Consider the following 15,999-nt stretch of genomic DNA (forward strand, 5'->3'; position numbering starts at 1 on the left):
ATGCTTACAAATTGAATTTTGTAATCTGTTTTAGTATGCCTGGTATTGTGGATTGGTTACAATTTTCTACACACTGGCCTCTTTTATGAGGAAAGGAGCTGATTTTTCCCTTTTTCCAGACTCCTTTGCTTCCTATAAAATGTCTGAGCAAAATACTGGTGGGCTGTTGCCATGGACAGCTGCTGACTTCACTGGTTTTCCTAGGCATGGCTTTGTAATCTGTGGAGGCAGAAAAATGATAAGCAATGATCAATTATGTTTGCTGTATTTTGGGCTGTATTTTGGAATTCTCTCCCATAGGGCTATAGTAATCACATCTTGCTAGAATAGATTTGAAACTACTGCTTTCTAATGCTCTGTATTAATCTCCACTCACTTTTAACTTTTGTCTGACCGACTTTGTCTTGGAAACCATAGTCCATTACAGTTCCTATCTTCCACTCATTTGTTTATAGAGTTCTTATTCAGTTGCCAGATTATAAAACCTGTCTCTTGCATCCTCATTGCTTATCCTTCTGTATTCTCATTTAGTTCTTTCTCATCACACTTATTAACCTAGTGAGTTGCCTGAATTTGCTGAAATCAGCTCTTCTGAAATCAACTATCAGGATTCTGCTGTTAACATTGTTCATCTTCAGTGCAGCTCCACATTGGAACTGCCCAGGCTGGCCTTGGAGTAGAAGTTTCTAGCTATCAAGAAACCAATGGGGGCACTCCCTCCCCTCCAGAACAAGTGCAGTGTTCTTTTCCCACCCAAACCGTCATGTGCTCTGGAGGAGCAGCGCCACCTTCCCTCAGTTCCTTTGTTGACACTGCTTGGATAGCAGCTTCTTTGCTTACCTCTGGCCACTTGAGCATTTGTTTTTCATTGTTGTCTTTCCTCTCTGGTATTTTTTTCTCTGTAAGAAAGGGAAAACAAAGTGAAGGAGTATGCCATTTTGAGTTCTTTATATCGATTGTTCCCACTGTGTCCTTGGGTGAGGTAGCTTTAGCTGACCTACCTGTTTCTCATTCAAAGGCCACCAAAGCTCGGTTTATCCATGGAGCCGCCCACCCCAATCCTTCATGGGCCACCAGAGCCTATGCTGACCATCTACACGGGGCTCAGGATGTCGGTGAAGGCCTTGTTTAAAAAGTGCATGCAGTGCAGCAAGAAGAAAAACTCAGTGATGAGCATGACCTGTCTCATGTGCCTGGGAGAGTCTCACAAGGCTCCCACCTGTAAGATTTGCCAGCAATGTATGCCTAAAGTGAAAAGTGACAGGGTCTTGAGGTTAAAAGCTGCATTATGGGACAGACTTCTCACCTCCTCTGAGACTACAAAGTCAGCCTCGGGATCTGAGCCCCTCTCTCTCTCTCTCTCTCTCTCTCTCTCTCTCTCTCTCTCTCTCTCTCTCTCTCTCTCTCTCTCTCTCTCTCTCTCTCTCTCTCTCTCCTCTCTCTCCCTCTCTCTCCCTCTCTCTCCCTCTCTCTCCCTCCCTCTCCTTCCCTCTCCCTCTCCCTCTCCCTCTCCCTCTCCCTCTCCCTCTCCCTCTCCCTCTCCCTCTCTCTCCCTCTCTCTCCCTCTCCCTCTCTCCCTCTCTCCCTCCCTCTCCCCCTCTCCCCCTCTCCCCCTCTCCCTCTCTCCCTCCCTCTCTCCCTCCCTCTCTCTCTCCCTCCCTCCCTCCCTCCCCCCCCGTCACATTCAGTTCCCCGCTACAGCGCTTCTTAACCACCTGCGAAAAACATTTACGGTAATTGAGAGCAATACATATATCAGGTTCTCTGAATTTGATGGCATATATGCTGAACAGGGTCTACCACTCCTGCAATCATGAGCAATCAATTCAAAATCAGTATCTGCACCCCATTTTTGAGTCTTGGGGGTCCCCTCCAGTAGACCAGTGTAACGACAAAGGCACCATTTTTTTGTTCGCTCGCTGGGAGTGAAGGGATGCCCTCCAGATTCACTGTAAAGGTCACATGTTTTTTTCCGCATTCTCCCATTTCTGCTCCTCAGCAAGGTTCTAGGAAAATTCTGTTCAGACCATTTTAATGTATTTATTAATTTCAATTTATATCACACCCTTGCACTGCAAAGTGGGGCTCAGAGCTGCTAACGACAATTAAAAATACAATAAATACAATAAGAACTATTTTAAAACACGGTCAATAAATACAGTAAAATACAATTTTACAAATAAAATAAAATACCATTGGTTCTTGTAGGTTATCCGGGCTGTGTAACCGTGGTCTTGGAAAGCCTTCGACAATATTTTAAAATAAAATACCATTTAAAACTTCAGCCAGTCCCAGTTTATAAATAGAGTTGGAACATAAACTGTCGCTGCCCGCAACTGTAAGCCTGGCGGAACAACTCTGCCTTACAGGCCCTGTAGATTTGGGAGAGATCCCGCAGGCCCCTGGCCTCTACAGGCAGAGATTTCCCCCAGGCAGGGGCCACATCCAAGAAGGCCCTGGTTGAGGATAGCTGGACCTGCAGGTAAGAAGACATGCAGAAGTTGGAAAAGCAGTGCTCCACTCATCGTTTCAATGAGAGACTCACTCTGCCTCTTTTTGGTGAGCAGCTTGCTAAAATCCCAGTGTGGGGCTGCACTGAAGATGGACGATGAAAACAGGGTTGCACTTTCTTGTAACTATTGTTCATCTATGTCTTCCGTGCAGACACACATTCCCTCCAGCCCCACTGTGAGCTCTCTGTTGGGTGTAGTCAGACTCTATGGTTATTCATTCTCCTATGAGTTCACAGCAGGCAAGCAGGAACTAAGAGAAGGGGGTGCCTTTCGTCCAGAGCATGTGACTGTTTTGGTGGGGAAAACGGTTGCACTTGCAGTGGAGTGTCGCCCCCGTCAGTTCATTAGTAGCTGGAAATTTCTACTCCACGGCTAGTACAGTACACAGTCACAGTGCGCAGAAGATAGATGAACAACAGTTACAGGTAAGGGCAACCCTGTTTTCCCTTACAGTTATATCCAAATCTTGTGACCATTTTATCCCAAGATACCCTATTGTGAGTTGATTTGACGTGGATCACAGTCAGATCCAGAGATGCTAAGCCTTAGTTCTTGTTCATCCTGTTTAAAACGGAAGTTGTTTATGATACAAGTATAGTATTTTAAACATATGTTGCTGTACTATCAGATGCTCAGATTGTAACCAGAGTTACCCTTTTCATAGGTGGATACTAGTCTACAAAATGGCTTCGCACCTGGCATGAAATTGGAGGTTGCTGTCAAACCTGCCCCTGATACGTACTGGGTAGCCACCATCATTACCACTTGTGGGCAGTTACTGCTACTACGATATGATGGTTACGGAGAAGACCGCAAAGCTGACTTCTGGTGTGACATCATGACAGCTGACTTGCACCCGGTTGGCTGGTGTGAACAGAACAAAAAGGCTCTCAGAGTGCCCGAAGGTAAAAAGCTACCATAAGAATAAGAGAAGCCTGTGAAACAACTTTTCAGTAAACCTTTTACCACTTTATTCAATCTGAACATATTCAGGGTTGTGGCAGAATCTTTTATTTTCAGTTCCTCATATATCTCACCCATGCTTCGACACCCATGCTGTAGCATCTGTATGTCTTCTGTCAATTCCCACCTGCTCTCCAGCACTGGACTCTATAAATATGGGTGTTGTGCTCAAAAATATTAACTGCGGTTATTGTTGCTGAACACTGAAGATATTGCTAACCTGTATGGGGAACAGATACATGAGCTGTGGTGTTGACCTTCTTAAGATAAATATAATTCTGTCTTTGTGCTGCATGGTTAGAGTATAGCTAATTTTTCTTCTTTATTTTAGGCATCAAGGATAAAATTTCTAACCAGGAAGAATTTCTACAGCAGACTCTGAAAGGGGCTTGCAGTGCTCCTGCCAACCTTCTAGAAGGGGTAAATGTTTTGCACACAAAACTGACAGCAGTAAAGAAACTTTGTGCATATTATACTTCACCATTGTCATTGCATAATACAAGAGATATAATAGAGTAGGTATAAGAAATTTAGAAAAACAGAAGAAATTAAGAAAATGCAACCTTTCTGCAGTAAAAAAACTCCTAGAGCATTACTTAAACAAAAAAGCTGGAAATTCATGTTGTTGTGCTATAGCAATCTAGCAATTGCCAATTTTAAAAGAACCTTCCAGAGGTATTGGAGGGGAGGGATAGCTGCTGGGGGCTAAAGTAAGAAAATGCAGGCAGGACGCTCAGAAATGTTCACCATTCCATCTGCTTCACCTGCAGCAGTCTTTCCAGAAAAATCGTATCAAGCCAGGTTTGAAAAAGGTGGCAGCAAAGCAGGGGAAAACCTAGAAAGTAGATGATCAGGGGATGCACGTTGGATGCAAAACTCTGTGTGGACACAACCTCCGTGTTTGCGGTAGGTTGCAGAAACACAAATACAAAAGGAAGGGAAATTTTAATCTTGGTGTAAATGAATGGCTACTTCATTGGAAGATGTTATATTTTGCAAAGTAGATATAAAGCTCCATGAGAACAGGTCCTCCATAATTGTGGTAAAAGTATTTTTCCCCCTTACAAGCAAAACAGATCCATATTTTGAATGGCAGCTGTAGCTCACTTGTTTTAGGAATGGATTGGGGGAAAGTCTCTTGAAAAGAAAACATGAAGACAAGTGCTGATTCCTAATGCAATGTGAATTACAGTTTACCAACACTTTGGCTGGACTTTTTTTCAAGCTTCTGAACGGAAGGTTCAGTTTTGTGAATCATGAAAAAGGAAATGCTGCCTTGCTGCAAATTGCACCTTGCTACAATTCCCGCTGTTCTGGTTTAGCTGATCTAGTTGTGGTCATAGTTGAGGCTTACATAGAATTCAGCAAGAACGGTGGGCATGAGTATTTGTCTTAAAGTCACTTGAAGTCTGGTGAATGGACACTGAGTATTGATCTTTTTTTCCCCTGCAGCTCCATAGAGGGAAGAATCCCTTAGATCTAATCGCGCCTGGTTCAAGACTAGAATGCCAGCACTTGAAGGATTCCTTGGGAGCTTGGATAGTCAATGTAATAGAAAATATTGGTGGAAGACTTAAACTGCGTTATGAAGGATTTGGAGATTTGGATCAGTATGACTTGTGGATGTTCTACTTGGATCCCTTTCTCCATCCTGTGGGTTGGGCAACTCAGCAGGGTTACATCCTTGAACCTCCATTAGGTACAAAGCAAAAAAAAATTGCCAAACATTAGAACTGCAAGTTTTAAAGAGAAGAGTTTGATTTATATATATATATATATTTTTTTAAAATGTGTTTATACTAATTTCTTTGCACACCTGTAGGATTGCTAACAGGACTTACTTGCTTGGAGTAAAGAACAGGTTAACATGTACATTTGTCAAAGTATGCCCTGCCTCAGAACTGGGGCATATTGACATCCAAATGAAGGATTTCAGGGATTAGGTTTTCACTAGTGTGCTGTAATGCAGAGTGCTAAGCTCTGAGAAAAAATAGTGTAGTTTTTCTCCAAACAATGAAAAGGTAACTTGTGCTGGCTTGCCTCCATTTTTGGAAGCCATGTGTAGCAATTTTGTGGCCCCGGTCCCAAGGGTCCCTCTGTCCAGTCAAAAATTAACATATCTTCTGCCTTGGCACCATGAAGGGTAGTACACCCAATGAAATGCAAGTGAGGCTAATTTAAGGTGCCCCCTTCACATCACTGCCATGAGAATGGAGACAAATCAGTATTCTTCATGCTAAGGATTTTACAGTTCTTTTGTTTTCCTCTGAATAACTTGGAACACAGATTGACATGTTCTGAGAACGCTTGGGGTGTGTATGCTCTTAAAGGATCAATCTGAAGATTTACAGGCAGTTCACTAGAGATATTTCTTAAGGATCCTTTACAGCAGTTCTTCTTTGTTGCTCCTCCCTATCCTAACCCCCTTCCAGCAACTGACATCTCGATCTTAATTCTGTTATTTTTGTAAGTCTAAAAATCTATTGAAGGTTTGGCATGAACGCTGGCAAATGGGAACCTCAGTGGAAAATAGTATGCATGCACTGTAAAAGTCATCCAAAATGTTACTAGTGGAAATTGACAATGAGGAAATTCACATCTTTGTATCTTCTCATGCATAAACTAATGTGTGGCTTTACTAACTATTTGCAGCCTATTGATTTAGCTGTGGTCCAAGAGTAGTGTGATTAACTCAGTTTTTTAAAGTGCTGTTCTTTCCATGTTAATGCCATAACCAGTTTGATAGGTTTAATTGTATACTGTTCTTTCGTTGAAGCTTTTCGGTACTTGAAGACTGAGGCAGAATGGCAGGAGATTCTAACAACAGTGAAACAGGAAGAAGAAGAATCTTTGGTGCCCACTGATTTATTTAAGGTATGACACCTGGGACCTCTCAATTGATTACTGTACAGTGGATTACTTTGGGTGAGTGCTTACAACACATTATATAGTTAACTAAGTACAAAAAAGTAATAACTGAGAACAAGTCACATAAGCCCATTTTAATTAACCTTTTAGCCCACTGAATCTCAAAGGCTCTGGGTGGGTAACTATCTGAAATGTACATTAAACAAGTGTGCACCAGTAAGAAACTTGCGGGACTGGCTGTCCCATTCACACAACCTGTGCTTCCTTCCCTCTCCCTCTACTTCTCTCAGTCTCTCACTCTTTCTCACTCCCACCACCCCTTTTCTTACTCTCTCTCCCCCATGACTGTCACTTTCTTTCTGCCTTCCCCGCCCCATCACTGTTTCTCTTTCTGCCCCCCATCACTCTCCCAGCCACCCAGCAGCTTCCCTAACCCCCGACCACAGCGACAGCAGTGACTCTCTGCCACCTGCTCAGTGGCAGCTTCTCTCCCTCGTGACAATGGCAGTGGTTCTCCTGGCCACACACCCACCCACTCCTCTCCTCCCACAGCAGTGGTGGCTCTCCTGGCTGCCAGCCCCCTCCCCCACCACAGCAGTGATGGCTTGCCCAGCCGCTAGCTCCTACAACAATGGCAGCAATGGCTCTCCCACCCACCTCCTCCCTACAGCAGTGTGGGGGCAGCTCTCCTGGCTGCCCACCCGCTCCTCCGCTTCGCAGCAGCAGCTCTTCACACCACCTGCCCAGCAGCTCCCACACACAGCAAAGGAGGGGGCTCACCCAGCTGACCAGCAGCTCTGCTACACAGAGCAATGGAGGCTTCTGGCTGGCACCTTTAACCCCTCATAGCAATAGAATCAGCTCTCCTAATCACCCAGCAACTCCCACCCACAGCAACAGCAGCGACTGCAGCCCACACAGCAGCTTCCCTCCCTCAACAGCACTGAGGTCAGAAACTCACCTACCTTCCTCATTGCCTGCAGCATCACAGCCTTGATGCAGACAAACCTCATTGGGGGGGGGGATTTAAACCCCAGTGTATTTTAAATGTTTTCAGATTTTTCTGCAAACCTGGGGGGTCCTCCAAGTTTGCAGGACCATCTGTTTTCTTTCTGCATGGCCCCACTCTGGATTTAGATATCTGCAGATGGGCCAGACTTTACTGTTAGATTATATGATGATGATAATAATTTAATATCAGCAAAACAGAAAAACATGTTAACTCTGCCGCCTACTCATGTCGAACTCTAGACTAAACAATAGAGTCTTACAACACTTTCAAAAGATGCCTTGCCAATAAGAAGGTATAGTAACCACCAAGAATGCTTTTTTTCCCATACTGCTACAGTACAATTTTAAGTGGAGTTAAACCCTTCTAAGTCCATTGAATTCAGTGGTCTTAGAAGGGTATAATTCTGGTTAAGATTGCACTGTTCCTATCATAGCTTGCCTATCAGTGGTATGGCATTTAGGAGGGCAACAAAATCACGAAGGTAGGTTGATTGCAATGGCAGTGCTAGTAGTTTCAGTGCTAGATATCTGGAGAGGTTTTTCTTTTGTCCATCTTCAAATGAGTGGAATTTCTTTCTGGGTTGTTGGGGTTTGGAAAAAATACTGAACTGTCTCCCATGGAGGTAGATAAGCATTTCTTTAGGCTCCTGTTGCCTTTATTGTGTATTTCAGATTGGAAATCTCTAGATTTAAAAAAAGCATTGTGTTCAATCCAGTTCCATTGAAATGAAAACAGAATGCCATGCTCAGTTTAGTAAGAGAGCAAATGCTGTCCACAATTTAAATATTCCTACATGAACTAGTCAATCTCTTATTGAAATATGAAGTGCTAAGGGAATGTATTTTTGACCAGTGGGAGATACTCTGAGAGTTTCCTTTTTTATTATGAACAACTTCAACTGAAAAGAGGAACAAATTTAAATAATTATGGTTAGCAACTGGCCTGGAGGGAAAAAAATCAATTCCTTTAATAGATGCTTAAAGGGATGTTATTTACCAGGTGATGCTGTTTACCTCCATACCATGAAGAGGTCCCACCTGGCCATTTCCACACATTACCCTTTATTAAAGGGGATGTACATTTTCTCCAGGCTATTTTCAACCCTGTGGTGAACCTCAGGACTAATTAATATTTTCATGTCATTTTTAGGACAAACCTGTTGTTGGCATCCACTCGTTTTCTGTGAACATGAAGTTAGAGGCTGTTGACCTGGAAGCACCTTCTATCATATCACCTGCTACTGTTACAAAGGTACTAGTTTGGATAAGCTGCACTCATTCTGGGAGAAAGTGTAGGGATTTAAGTGTAACCGAGAGCAACTGAAAGGAAGTTGCACTAATCCAGATAAGAGATGGCTGGAGCAAGTTTCAGAATTTGCATTGAGAAGATAGAGAAGAAGGGTCATACTTTTGCAGTGATTTAAAGAGAGAACAGAATTTACCTGGCGGCAGAGTGAATATGAGAGGCAAAAGAGAAACATCTCAAAGCTGAATTTAAGTGATGTTAACACATTAACACATGAAGCTGCCTTATACTGAATCAGATCCTCGGTCCATCAAAGTCAGCATTGTCTACTCAGACCAGCAGCGGCTCTCCAGGGTCTCAGGCTGAGATCTTTCACATCACCTACTTGCCTAGTCCCTTTAACTGGAGATGCCAGGGATTGAACCTGGGACCTTCTGCATGCCAAGCAGATGCTCTACCACTGAGCCATGGCCCCTCCCCATGAGTGGTGGTGATGTCTATGGAAGGAATATGAGGAAAAGAGGGAGGAAAGAGGAAGAGTTCAGTCTTGAACATACTGAGTTTGAGATAATAATGAGATATCCAGGCAGAAATATCACAGAGGCTATTGGATATGTGGGACTGAATGGAAGGAGAAAGATCAGGGTTAGAGAGTGAAGTAAGGCTGGGTGTCACTAACATATGTGCTGTACTGAATGCTATGGGATTTGATGAAATCACCTGGAGATAAAGTGTAGAGAGAAAATAAGAGGCCCAAAGACAGGTCCCTGGTAGACCCCATCAGACAGAAAGAATCATAGGAAGAGCTTCTCCCTGTCGAAATATTAGATAAAGTTGTTGCAGTAGTCAGCTCATCAAGTTGAGATGGGAGGGGAGGAAAGGATTAGAAGAGGAAGAAGAGAAAGCTGGAGGAGCAGGGAAATGGGGTAGAAAGGCCAATTTTCAATTTCACTGTTGAAAAATGAGTCAGAGTTTTAAGCGGAGACTAAGAGGGGGAAAGCAGTCAGGTAGACCTGAGTGGTCATCGGGGTGGAGAAGGGGCATTGTGGAGTCCTAGAATTGAAGTGGATTGAAGTGGTAGTGTAGTCTTGCTAAGCAAGGTATACAATAGATGAGAAGGAGAGGATGACATTTCAGCCCTCTTTCCCCCCTCTTCCAGAATTGCTCTGTACCAGAGCATAAACAAAGGTAACTATGGAGGAAGTAAATCAGGTCTAGGGATGAATGGTGTGGGAAACGGGGCAAATAAGTTGAGACTTAAAGCAGGGATGATTTGGAGGCAGAAGCTTCAGTCTCAAGAAGTGTCAAGAAAGAAGGCACCATTCACCATAATTTAAATTATACCCAAATATCTCTGTCTCTTTTCAAAATAAAAATCTGTCTTCTTACTTCTTTGTAGATGTCACCAAGATTTGTGTGTATGGAAGTAATGCACAGTTTTTGGATCTTTTTCTCAGCAATAAACCATTCTGGCAGCTGGGAGTTCTGTAGTCAATAATGACAATTCATTTTTGTTGCCTAGCCAAAACTTCCTTTATCTTATCTGGTCTTATCTTTCTGAGTCTTATTTCTTCCAAGGTGCCATATCATTGTTTTGACATAAAATAGCATATTGGTTTGTCAAATTGGTTCCGTTATCATTATCCTGCCTTCTATCTTGTACTTTCCTTCTCCATCAGCTTCAAATTTGATGCAGTCCCCTTCCGCCCTCAGTCTGATCAACCCCTGCAGTTAATTATTGTAATTGTCTTGATGTCTGAAAAGGTGCATTATCTGTTATAGAGCGAGTCCATGGAATCATTAATGTGTCTCATGTAATGCTCCGGTAAAGTGTGCCTACTCTTTATTTTTGCCTAATTCGATTTTGTCTAGTCATAAGGAATTTTTTTACTTTTATAGCAACTGCTATTAATTGGAGCATTTTTTAAAAATTAATTTTGTCTCTGTGTAGGAAGAGTTTGACTCCTCTCTAGAGCTCTCTTGGTGGGCTCCAGATTTTGTATTCAGCTTAAACTTTTAAGGCTCTCAATAGTTTAGTTCATCCTTATCTTTAGTCCTTGATTCATTTATCCAGGGTACCCTATTCATTCTTCTTCTCTCTTCTCCTGGATAAGCTGAAGATCCCTCGTGCCATCAAGCATTGTTTTTTACCTTCTCTCTCCTAACTCCTGGGATGCTCTTCTTGAACAAGCCATAGTTCTTTTCCCCTTTCCTCTTCTATGAAGTATCTAAATCTTTTTTCATATGACCTTGCCTACTGTTTTTTCTTGTTATAACTTTTCATTTGTATATTAAATTTATATTTTGTAATCCTTTGTTATTACTGTCTTGAGTATAACATTGTTCTCACATTCTTCCTTGCCCTTTCTTTTCCTGCTTCTTGTGCCCTTTGTCTGTATTTAGCATGTAAGATGCTTTGGGCCTCTTTACTTCCTTTTTTTAATGGAAAATATATTTCAAGTGCTAAGTATATAACTGGTAGGACACAAAGAACTGCACAACTAATTCCATGTGTGTGTGTCCCCCACAAAAAAAAAGTATTTGGTCATATGTTTTAAAAACACATGAACACATGAAGCTGCCTTATACTGAATCAGACCCTTGGTCCATCGAAGTCAGTATTGTCTACTCAGACCAGCAGCGGCTCTCCAGGGACTCAGGCAAGAGGTCTTTCACATCCCCTAGTCTCTTTAACTGGAGATGCCAGGGATTGAACCTGGGACCTTCTGCATGCCAAGCAGAGGCTCTGCCACTGAGCCACAGCCCCCTCCCCCACCTCCCATTCCTTATAGCAACATATTTTGGAAACTGACCGGACTTTCTAAAGCAGACTGTGGCATGGCATGGAATCCAGCTGTTGATGTGGTTTTAAATTTAAAAAATCCAGTTGGACAAACTCAAGCCTTTGAGAGTAGCTTTTTAGAACCTGGGCCAATAAATAATTTTTTTTAGGAACCTTGTAATTGAACCCAGAGATCTATCAATGAAAGGAGCTGATGATCACGGACCTTTCTGTCCACTCATCCACCCCATGGCACAAAATAGCCTGTCCTGCCTCTACCATCAGCACAGCAATTTCACAGCCTTCAATCCATATATGCCTATTTGTCTACACAGGTCCAGGAACCCTTGGAATAAACTTTCAGAAAGGACTACTGGGGCGGGGAGGGAATGATCCAAGAACCCAGTAACTGTGAATTGCTGAATCAAACCCCCAGTATACACATTTATCTTACTTGTATTTAAAAAAACTGTTGAGTCATGTCTGGTTTTTTCTTGCAGGTATTTGATGATAAATATTTCATGATAGAAATAGATGATTTGAGACCAGATCGTACCACAAGCAAGTCTTACATCTGTCATGTCAACAGTGCTTGTATTTTTCCTGTGCAGTGGTGTCTAAAAAATGGCTTGCATCTCAGCCCTCCACCTGGTATGCACATGCAGTCTTTCTGTACTCATATTAGCTGATCTCTTTTAAATGGTCTACTTGATATAGGAAAACACTTTGTTCCACTAGATAAGGCTCTGTCTTGCTTGCCCAGTTGCAATACTGTCCTACTTGCATTACATTGCTAAACTGTATAACATTTTTCCTAGTACGTAAGCCAGTGTGTATATGTAAGGATAATATCATTATAGCCCTCTCCAAATTATAGCCCTCCCAAAGGATGACCATGTGTGTGGAGTGGAATCAGGAATAAGTAGTCTGACCCCACCCATGTGCAATTACCAGAACGTGAATGTGGCATCCACACATGTATAAAGTGTATGCACATAGGTTGAACACATGGAGCTGCCTTATACTCGACCCTTGGTCCATCGAAGTCAGTATTGTCTACTCAGACCAGCAGTGGCTCTCCAGGGTCTCAGGCAGAGGTCTTTCACGTTACCTACTTACCTAGTCCCTTTAATAGAGATGCCAGGGATTGAACCTGGGACCTTCTGCATGCCAAGCAGATGCTCTGCCACTGAGTTACGGCCCTTCCCCACGGGTTTTATCCCCATTCTGGAGAACATTCAAAAAAGCAGTTTTACTAGGTAGAGGGACTGAATCTGGGTGTATACAGTTTATATGCACTTGGGGGCAGGACCAGCATGCTTGTTCCTTCTCTTCCCCCCCACCCCGCCCTCTGCATGCATTCTTTTTACCCTACATTTATCATTTGAATAATTATTTTGTGTATTGTGTGGTGTGTTGAGATTGTGTAGTGTGTAGAGATAAAGGTGTTAATATATATGTAGGACCTATGTATATTATACTTAAGCTACAGTTTGCGAGTAATTTTGCTTGTGCGTTCATAGGCTACCCTGGGCAAGACTTTGACTGGGCAGACTATCTCAAGCAGTGTGGAGCTGAAGCTGCTCCCCAGAGCTGTTTTCCCTTGGTGAGCGTTCAACTCATAATGGATGTTTTCATTGTAGTAGGGTTTTGTTTTGGTTTTTGCTTTGTTTCTTTCCAGAAGAGACATGTTTCGTTTACTTAGTTATTATCCTAGTGCAGGGGTCGGCAAACTCATTAGTCAAAAGAGCCAAATATCAACAGTACAACGATTGAGATTTCTTTTGAGAGCCAAATTTCTTAAACTTAAACTATATAGGTAGGTACACTGTTTATTAACTTAACAAACTTTAATTAAAGTTTTAAGTCTTAATTAAACTATAGGTACACTGAATAAAACTTGATATCATACTTAATAGTGATCTTATTTATTGATAAAAATTAAATTGTAAGTCCCTGCCATTTCCCCCTCCCCATCTGGAGTCCTCGTCTGGAGGCCTGGTCTACCGCCATAAAAGCCTATTGGTAGACCTGGCCTCCAGCTGAGTCCCATTGGGAGGCCAGGTCTACCCATTGGCTTTCTTGGCAGTAGACCTGGCCTCCGGAGGCCCATAGAAGCCAATTGGTAGACCTAGCCTCTAAGGAGGACTTTTTCCCCTCCTCGGAGTACAGATCTACCGCCAAGAAAGCCAGTGGGTAGACATGGCCTCCCAATGGGACTCAGCCGGAGGCCAGGTCTACCAAAGGAAGCCCGCCCCGCCCAACAGCTGATAGGCGGGGGGGGGGGCAGGAACCGCCGAGCCTCCCAGCAATCGCACGGCTAGAGGGGAGGGGAGGCTTTAGCCTCCCAACCATTGAGGGGAAGGGAAAGGGGGACCCGGCCATTCTCCACGGCGGGGGGGTGGGAGAGACAGCGCGCCCGCTCGCCTGCTCTCTCGTGCTCGCTTGCTCTCTCTCTGTCTCAGGCACGCCGGCTCCGCAGCCGGCTGCCAGCTCAAGCGGGTGCGAGAGCAGGGGCTCCAAATCAAGTTCGGAGAGCTGCATTCAACGGGCCAAAGAGCCGCATGCGGCTTGGGAGCCGCAGTTTGCAGACCCCTGTCCTAGTGGTTTGTATCTTGACTTCCTGTTGTTTTTTACAATGTGGTTTCTGGCTTTTTTCCCTCTCGTGAGTTTTGGTTCAATTGCAGCCTTGTCTAGTATGTACTGACAAAGTGTGATTGAAACATTCAGCTGAAAAAAATAGACTGTAAAACTGCTAGCTAGTACAGTTGGTGAAACCCCGGTTTCCTCTCCCCGCATGGATTTAAAAAAAAAACTTTTACAGGTGGCTGGATTATATGCAGCAAACAGCTAACTAATGAGCTGATAGCTAGGAAGAGCTGGAGCCAATGTAAATGCCTGTTGAAGACTGCATTCCTAAATATATTTTCTAGGAAGTCCATTAAATCAAAAGGGGCTTGTGCTTGAGCATACATACTTGCTCATGGGGATGGACACAGCAGGATTGTTATGGGGGTATATGGCATTATGTTAAGCGCTGTAGGGAACACAGTTTTAATTCTGCTGCCAGCTGCAGAAGAGCGATGAGTCAGCAGTGCTAAAAAACCAGTTTGTCTATTCACTGGTGTTTATTCGCAAAAGGTATTTGTTGCAGATGTATGAAATACATGAAGTAACAAAGAATTGAAACAAAGTATCAGTTGCAACAATGGGCAATTTTTTGTTTTTTTACCGAAATGACTTCAGAAAATATTATAGAATAAACATGATTTGTAGCACTACTATTTGGCTTACTTTACTAGAGGTAGTACTACCTCAAGCTTTTAAAGTTCAACAGTTGCTCTCGGTCCTAGTTTCCTACAAAGGACAGATGAGATAATAAACCTGTGGCTGGACTATGACATTTCAGACTGCCAATACAGGCATATATGATATAGTGCTCCCCAGTAAAAATAAATTATTTCACCAAAAAATCTAGCCTGTTGGGGAGAAGACTAGGCTAGAACCCTTCTTCTTGCCATCTAGTTTTCTACATGCAAGAAACTATTTTCTCTAGGATCCTTGCAGCCACAGTACAGGAAAGAATTGCCTGCCAACTGCAGTCCTTGTGACGCACTGAATTCCTCTCTGAAGTGACTTCTAATCTTCAGGAGCAGCAGTTTAGATGGGTGTGCTGGGCTTCAGGGAGAATGCTAGCAAAGCCCTGGGGTGTACATGCAAGGAAACAACATCAGACTTTGGGGTTCTGCAGTAGGGAGGAGTGATCAAACACAACAAGTGCCGTTTTTTTAGCCTGAAGGTTATCTGTGAGAAACAGACTACCTTTACATCTTCAATTATGCGTGATGCATTGTCTTGATTGTTTTCAATTTTAAACATTATGACCGGTAAATTTTCAGCACAGTATCTCATACATCCTGTTGAAAATGTATCGATATTTTTTCATAGTCATCTGGTGGCAGACTTGAAATTCTTTTTTAGATCACACTTGTTGATTGGTACTGTTGTCGAAATTTAGATATTAATCCTTATTCTCTAAGAACCTCTTAACAACTATACTGAAGTCATTCTGACAATTTATCTGTGTGGTCCCTGCCTGAAGGTCTCTGGTTTTGCTTCTTGTAGCTAAATTCTGACCATGGTTTTAAGGAGAACATGAAACTAGAAGCTGTAAATCCACAAGACCCAGAAGAAATTTGTGTTGCTACTGTCACAAAAGTGAAGGATTCCTATCTCTGGCTACAGCTAGAAAGTAAGTTGTCACAGGAGGACAGACTTTTTACATTTGGCTTGCCTTCCCAGTGACATGTTAACATAACTTCTTTGTTTCGGTGTCATACATCACCTGCAAGCTGCATGTCCTGAAAAACGTTAAATTGAATATGAATGAACACATGTGCTTAGCCTATGTTTGCTGTCACCACTGTTGGTAAAGTCCACACAAAAGACAACTGAATCTGCCCATAGACTTTCTCATTCCCCTCCCCCACAGCTGCAAATGCCTCCCCAGATGGTGCTTCTGGGGAACAGAAGACCCTAAAGAACAGCACGAGGGGCATTTAGGGGTTCAATGGGAGGGAGGAGGGGAGAAAGCCAAGCTCTGTGAGCAGAAATCC

General features: G+C 43.0%; 1 protein-coding gene across 1 annotated transcript in view; it reads left to right on the top strand.

Moving 5' to 3' along the window:
- SFMBT1 (Scm like with four mbt domains 1) overlaps positions 1–15,999 on the top strand; it is a 46,908-nt gene that overhangs the window by 11,154 nt on the left and 19,755 nt on the right. The window contains exons 3-10 of the mRNA XM_056854723.1: positions 3,178–3,418; positions 3,808–3,896; positions 4,929–5,175; positions 6,253–6,350; positions 8,506–8,607; positions 11,884–12,034; positions 12,907–12,989; positions 15,509–15,635. Coding sequence (XP_056710701.1) covers positions 3,178–3,418; positions 3,808–3,896; positions 4,929–5,175; positions 6,253–6,350; positions 8,506–8,607; positions 11,884–12,034; positions 12,907–12,989; positions 15,509–15,635 — 1,138 coding nt within the window. The remainder of the gene's footprint in view (positions 1–3,177; positions 3,419–3,807; positions 3,897–4,928; positions 5,176–6,252; positions 6,351–8,505; positions 8,608–11,883; positions 12,035–12,906; positions 12,990–15,508; positions 15,636–15,999) is intronic.

The sequence above is a fragment of the Euleptes europaea genome, chromosome 1 (genome assembly GCF_029931775.1).
Source record: "Euleptes europaea isolate rEulEur1 chromosome 1, rEulEur1.hap1, whole genome shotgun sequence".
Taxonomy (NCBI): Eukaryota; Metazoa; Chordata; class Lepidosauria; order Squamata; family Sphaerodactylidae; genus Euleptes; species Euleptes europaea.